Below are 7,436 nucleotides of genomic sequence, written 5' to 3' on the forward strand. Positions count from 1 at the left end.
TTAATCTGGAAAAAGATCGTGGATTTTGGAAAATAAGTTGATCGGTTTTGAAAAAAAAAGGTCATCGGATTTTTCTTAAAATAAATAATTATATAGGAACAAAAGCTCTCGCGACCTGAAGATGGAATAAAATAAGGGAATGAAATACGTATGCACAACACGGTCGTTGTCCTACTGGTAGTGCGGTGTTTAGATTGAACGAAAAAATAAAAAACAAGACGGGCCGGCCCAGCGCGCCGCGAGGGTGTGCACCCGTTTGTGAAAAGCGAAAGAAACAAGCGCCGTTTAGGATTTGGCACGGTAGAGGAGCCGGTTCGGGCAAATGTTGACTTTGCTGAGTTTCATTCTATCGCCGAGTTCTGTTTCAACGGCACCATCTTGCAGCGCACTAGTTGGCGCAATTTGACAGACATATCATGCATTCCAACCTTGACGTACGATGCAACTACCACATGCAGCGTCAGGGCACTACTGTCCAAAGAGCAAACCTGGTAAACGGAATAGCTAAGATTTTTCAACAACAAAGTTGAGTACAGACGAAATTAAACGCCAGGAAAAACCCTCTGCTCAGCGACAGGTCGAAGCTGGGCTAAGGGGTGAAAAAACCTGACAGTGAATCTTATTACAACATAGTGTTAAGAAAGTAAACAAAGTAGTAGTAAATATAACCAGAAAACATGCTTCAAACAGACAGAGGCTCATGTCTTTCCCGGTCTGGAAAGAAAATAACGTGATCAACTATTAAAGCCAGAATTTGTTACATCACAAGGCATGAAAAATGTATGTCTGGTGGTATCCATGTTTGACTAACCTTAATTATGCCCAAAATCAGGATGCAGCTCAGTAAAGTTCACATACTTCAGAGTTTTCAGCTGTTCAGGGACGCCCCGCAGTTCCACAAGTTTATAGACGATAAGCTCTTCAAGGCCCCCCAAAGCTCCTTCACCAATGCATATTTGATTCACATGTGGCAAATCTCTCAACCGCATAACCTTCAAATGTGAGAACCACCCAGCCCCGAAGTTTATCCTCTCTCCCTCATAAGTTCGTTTAAGATCTAAATGGGTCAACTTTTCAGATTTCGAGAGCTTCTGCATTGGATCCTCGACAAGCTTAGACCAAGCTAGTGTTAGTTCAAAAAGTTCATGTCCATGGTTTGAGAAAAATGGAGATCCCAGAGTTCCTTCCGACAGTCGCCCTTCCAAAGTAAGCGATTGAAGAGGCTTCGTCAGTGCCAATGCTTCAAGCTGGAGCACATCATTCTCGTCAAAGGCTCTTATGCTCAAACTCTGGAGGTGCAGCATCTTTGATAAAGATCCGCACAGCTGCGCACAATGGCTGCCCTTTACCTCAGTAATCACAAGGATTCTTAGTTGAGAAAGATTTCCTATTTTCTCAACAAAATCTGTGCTAGCTTGAACTGAGTGTAATGTTCTCAGTTGTTTCAAACACCATAGGCCTTCAAAAGGCTCGATGGATTCAAATGTCCTGAAGCTCAATTCCGAGCGAAGATCTTTCCAAATAAGCATGTGCCTCAAGTTCTTGAGCTTTTTAGCCCCTTTCGGTAAAACCAAACAATTTGCATCTTCAAGGCTTAGTGTTTCTAGCTTGGAAAGATTCCCAATGGATTTTGGTAGTTCCTCAACTTGGGTCACATCGAAGTTCAAAAACTTTAGGTTGAACAGCTCCCCAATTGAATCTGGAATGACCTTGATCGCACGATTTGAGAAGTCCAACACTGCAATGTACTTGCATTCTTCTAGGATAGAGAGCCAAATATCTATTCGCATGCTTTTGTCAAAACATAAGATTGTTCTGGCCTTAGATATGTCAACGTTTGACGTAAAGTCCTCATTGCATTTGTGCAGCCCAATTCGACGAGAAGCCAATCCTGATGGTACCACTCCATAGGTGCAATCATAAACAGTGCTAAAACTCTCCTTTCGAGCTTGCAAAATTGCGAGCTCGCGCACAAGATCATGCATTTGAAGATTGCTGATCTCTCCATAACTATTTCTTGTTAACACCTGAAGCATGTTCCGTCTGACAAGCTCTATAATGTAGCCTTTTGCTACATCTTCTAAGCTGCATGTTCCTCTCACATCAACAAATCCTTCGGAGATCAATAGCTTGACCAGGTAGGCTGCTCCGATTGGAAAGTCTTCAGGAAAAATTGAACAGTACAGGAAACAGTTCTTCAAATAGATTGGCAGATCCTTGTAGCTTAAATGAAGAATCCTTCCTACAACAGTGATCTCCTTGTTATTGCCCAGCTCCCAAATAAGTTGATCCTTAAAGAGCTTCCACTCTTGAGCACTATTTGTTCTAAGGGACAACATGCTCCCTATTGCTACAAGAGCAAGCGGTAACCCGTCACATCTGTCCACTATGCATTTGGCATACTCGTGTAAATCTGTAGGGCAAATATGTTCATCACTTTTCGGGAATGCCTTCCTGCAGAATAGCTGCCATGCATCATTATCACCCAATTTATCTACTTTTAACTTGCAACCTTCATCTGCTATTGAGGCTACATCGTGAGTTCTTGTTGTGATAATGACCCTGCTACCTTGGCCATTATCAATAAGAACCTCTTTAATCTTCAAGAGATCTGTGGGTGTCCATACATCATCCAGTACGATCAGGTACTTCCTGTTCTGCAGGAGTCTCTTCAGTTTCACTCGAGGCTCTTCAGTTCTCACACCCCTCGTATTTTCAGCATCAGATTCTTCAGCGTCTTGTACATTTAATTTTTCCAACATTTGCTGAAATATTTCATCCAATTTACAAGATTGGGAGATAGAAATCCATGCATCGCATTGGAAGTTGGCTGCCTGATCTCTATACACACTTGAGACAAGCGTACTTTTGCCGATGCCACCCATGCCCCACACAGCAATCATCAGCAAATGAGGGTGATCTTCTAGATGCAGGGATTTGATCAAGGTTTCCCTGTTCTTGTCCAACCCTACAAGGTCATCATCAGCAATCAAATAATCATGACCAGGAATGTAGAGTTGATGCTCGTGGTCATAGCTTTTTTCAGGAAAATTGCCGGTTGGTTGAGTCCAGTCCCTATTTTGTTTAAGCTGCTGAAGTCGTTGATTTATCTTCTGAATTTCATTGGCAATTTGATCAAGAGTATACAGAGATTTAGGCTTCTTCGCAACCTTCTTTACACAACCCAACCATGGTGAAGCCTTCTGATGGGTTGTGCCTACAACATAAATGTACTGGTCTACAACGTCTTCAATATGATAAGCCAATCTGCGGGCTTGAGCAACCAATGTTTCTGTTACTTGACTTGAATGACCCCTCATTTCAATGTCCATAAAAAAAGCTTGTAGAAGCTCTAGTTCATTACTAATCAATGTCATGTTACTTGGGATTGCAACCACGGCCGCGGCTTTGTTTGCTAAAGTTGAAGCAGCATTTAGTGCTACGGCCGTGGCAATTTTCTGTACGACAAGCAGTATAGTAGCCTCTACCATTTTCCCTGCTGCAAGTTGACTTCAAATTTCCAGCAACAATATTTAGTCACAGCAATCAATGTTCAACCATCTTGGACATCAAATCTACAAAAGAAAAAAAGAAGGAACAATATGTGAGATTATCAACTCCTTTTAAGGTTATATCATAACTTTCGGATGACTCGAATGTCAACATGGGAATGGTTCGGAATCCGGTCCATAACCATGTACTCCCTCCGTGAGACACTTATTTTGGGACGGAGGGAGTACTTGGCAGAAAATCTTTGGAAAATATATAGCAGAAAATGAAATAAATCATGAACTAAAAAGCCGGGACAGGTAACCAAGGGATAAGTTGTTGTGCAGCATCTGAATCAAGAACTAAAGGCTGCGCTGCAACTCTGAGCATTCTAACTTGAATAGGCCCGGGAATGGAAAGAGGTCTGGGGGCTCGGGCTCTGGGCGGCAGCAGCAGTGCAGCATGGCGAGATTATGCGCGCGCAGAGCAGGCAGCAGGCGCAGTACGGCGAGGGGCGCGGGGGGAGGCCGTGACAGTGGCGGACGGCGGCGGACGCAGAAGAGAACTGGAGAAGGCGAGAGGTAGAGGCGGCGGACGGATGAGACAGGGAGAAGGCTTGGGCCTCTCTTTTTTGCTTGTGGTGTGCTGGGCTCAAATCTATATCGATAGGAGGCTGAAAAAAGTCCGACGCGGGCCTGGGCCCTGAGGTGTGTAGCTCCGCCCCCGGTCCAGGGGGCTGGGACACGTCGGCTTTTCTTTCCCACTGCAAAAAAAAAAAACGACGGCTTTTTTTTTGTGTGCAGAGGCGGCTGTGTCGTTGACATGTGGGTCCAGCAGGCCACGCGTCAGTGTGTGGGATAATAATTAGGCAAAAAGGGCGCTCGTCCCAGCGTGGGCTAGGTGTCAACTTGAGCTAGGTGGGTTTCGAACCAGGATCTTCGTGGTGAAAGCGCAGCCACTGGGTTGGACGTGCGTATTGGCAGAGAAAGAGCGCGAGCCTATATGTGGTTAACTGTACCTAACAGATAGGGCCCGCTCTTCAGCGACAGAACAGCGATGCGCTGTGAAGGGGTAGATGGGTTCTAATCCCAAGCATACATTCGAGATCCAACGACATGGGGGTGCTCGTGCGTTGGCGAAACAGAGTAATACAGGGGAGCCGGCGGCGGCGACCAAAACCACGGCGGAGGACACGCCGCAGTTGCTCTCCGGGGTGTTCTGGATGCGTGCGTGTGTGAGCTGTGTTCTGCATGAGAAGACGCAATCCCGGATACCATTGACGGCACCAAACGCCGACGAGAGCGACGTTGGTGAAGCGGCGGAGTGGGGAGCTCGGGTGGTGCACGGTGATGGCGATACGGCGAGCAAAAAAGAAAAGTAAGCGCGGAAAAATGATCTACGAGGATGTGCGGTTCCAGACGTGCAGTGAGAGAGGACCAGAGGCCACCGGATCATGGCCGGAGACATGGACCCGCGGCGGTGCGGGGAGTAAACGAGAGGGGGAAAGGGTCGGGGAGGAGAAGTTGCTCACCACGATCCACGATCACGAGGAGTTGCTTCTCTGTCCAAGATGCCGACGGAGTCGACTGGAATCACGGCCGAGGGGAAAGCGGTGAAGGTGCTTGCCTGTCCGAGATGACCGATCGGAAGCACCGTGTGCTTTTTTCCTTTTCTGACCGAGGGGAAAGCGGGGATGGAGGAACGATGGTTGGCGTGAGGGGGCGAGGAGATGAGGGCGGAGGCGAGCCGGGCAAGCACGGCTTGACCTCGGGTGCGCACATGGACGAGCTGGAGCGAGAGGGGGGGGGGGGCGAGTTAGGAGAAAAGGCGCAGGTGTGGGTTTGCCTCTCCTGGCTGACAGGGATGTCTCACGGAGACAAGTGGCATGGGTGAGAGAGAGAGGGGGTAAGCGGGTGTTCGGGTGTAAAACATTTCGGCCGGGGGTTGTTGGGCTGTTGCTCACGGGCTGGTTTTGGAATGGCCAGAATGCCTTTTCTCTATTTTCCCAGAAAACCAAAGAAGGAAAAAGGCAGGGGTAGGTGGGGGGGTGGCGAGTTAGGAGAAAAGGCGCAGGTGTGGGTTTGCCTCTCCTGGCTGACAGGGATGTCTCACGGAGACAAGTGGCCCGGGTGAGAGAGAGAGAGGGTAATTGGGTGTTCGGGTGTAAAACATTTCGGCCGGGGGTTGTTGGGCTGTCGCTCACGGGCTGGTTTTGGAATGGCCAGAATGCCTTTTCTCTATTTTCCCAGAAAACCAAAGAAGGAAAAAGGCAGGGGTAGGTTGGGGAATGGTAAAAATATGACGAATGCAGTTCTGTGGGGGAATATTTATGCCCTTAATTTCCAATGTGTTTTGGGAAAAGTTTGGACACTTAAGTTCAAACAAGTTTGAATTGAATTCAAATTGTTTGGATTTGAAACCCAATTCAAATGAACTCTAAATTGGATGATTTTTTTGGAGGTAACCCAACACATTAAATGGGTTTTAGTGTAAAAATGGAACATTTATCTTGCAACTTAAATTTGCAAAATCCATTTAAGAGTGAAGTTGAAAGTTGAGTTGGAGAACTTGGAAGGTTGTGATGATTTTATGGAAGTGGACAAGATTTGAAGTTGAAGTGAAACCAACATGCCATGAAATAAAAATAAAAGGAAAAGCACTCCATTACATAAACATTCATAACTTAAATTAATATTACAAAGAGGGTCCTTAAGGCAAGTTTTAGGTTTGGATTGTTATAGTCATACTCCATGGGGATCCAGAGACTTTCTGCATGGAGGTGCACTCCATGTTCAGCGCCCACTCACTGTAGTTCCCGCATGTGAGCGTCGCTGTGGCCTGAGGTTTCCCGCACGATCTCTCTTACCATGACCTCACTGTTGTGGCCACGCCGGACCCAGCTGCGCCCTCGCCGCTTCCGTGGAGGCGGTAACTTGGAGCCATCTTGTGATGAGATAATTACAACTACGGTACCTATACTATCTGGCACGTAACATCCCGGTCCTCATACTCGTCGACTGCTCCGTTACGGTCCTCGAATACGCTGATACGCTCCAAAATGGTCCTCTGTACATATGACGATACGAACCAGGCCAGGACGGGCGCCACGTGGGTTGCTCGAGCCACGCGAGCTGGTCGAGCCGCACCACTTAAGTCACCATGCGGGCTCTCCTGCGGGAGGAACGACCAAAATTTCCCCATTCCCTACCATTGAATCCTTAACCCACGGCTGGCGGCGAGCTCGTCGGTCCCAAATCCTCTCCTCTCAATGGCCAGCCATAGCATGATGGAGAGCTCCGTTTCCTGCGTAGGCGGAAGCTCGGTGGTACGGTCGCACGCACGACGAGGTTGGGCGTCGCAGCCGCGTCGCCGACGCTTCGATTGGTAGTACTCCCTCCATTCCCTTATACAAGGCCACAAATTCATATTACAGGTACCAAGATAAAATTTAATGACTTCTTTGCAAGTCAATTTTTCTTTTCGTTAACCGGGATCACTAATACACCACAAGCATGCAATGAATGAATGGGAAGGAAGTGGCTGAGTGTCATTATGACTACATGCATGTAAGTATTAAAAAGTTGCTAGTAGGAGAAAATATTATTAATTATTGCCTCGATTACTGTTGATGGCCTTGTATTGATGTAAAATATATTTTTGATAGTGGCTTTGTATAAGGGAATGGAGGGAGTAGCAGGAGGTGTGGCTCTGTGGCACCCGCGGCGTCGGTGCTACAATCGGTGGAAGCGCCCGCTCCCTGTGAGCCGCGGCGAGGTTGGGCATAGCACACGCGGCGCCGACGCTCCAATCGGCAGCAGCAGGAGGTCTGGCTCTGCGGTGAGCCGTGCCTCCGGCCGAAGACCAGACATGTGGTCCTCCATTGCATGCAGGGGGTGACGCTGCCGCGCTCGGACTATGATGATGAAGCGGATGTTGTGCGGTTAGCT

At 47.6% G+C, this 7,436-nt stretch overlaps 1 protein-coding gene across 1 annotated transcript; it reads right to left on the minus strand.

The window, feature by feature from the left end:
* Positions 1-474: 474 nt before the first annotated feature.
* LOC109765802 (disease resistance protein RPM1) lies at positions 475-4,089 on the minus strand. The gene is made up of 2 exons (XM_040388979.2): positions 812-4,089; positions 475-714 (listed from the first exon to the last, which is right to left on the minus strand). The coding sequence occupies exon 1, from the start codon at positions 3,489-3,491 to the stop codon at positions 813-815; it is 2,679 nt and encodes an 892-aa protein (XP_040244913.1). The 5' UTR covers positions 3,492-4,089; the 3' UTR covers positions 475-714; position 812.
* Between the last annotated feature and the right edge of the window lie 3,347 nt (positions 4,090-7,436).

The sequence above is a fragment of the Aegilops tauschii genome, chromosome 5 (assembly GCF_002575655.3).
Source record: "Aegilops tauschii subsp. strangulata cultivar AL8/78 chromosome 5, Aet v6.0, whole genome shotgun sequence".
NCBI classification, from domain to species: domain Eukaryota; kingdom Viridiplantae; phylum Streptophyta; class Magnoliopsida; order Poales; family Poaceae; genus Aegilops; species Aegilops tauschii.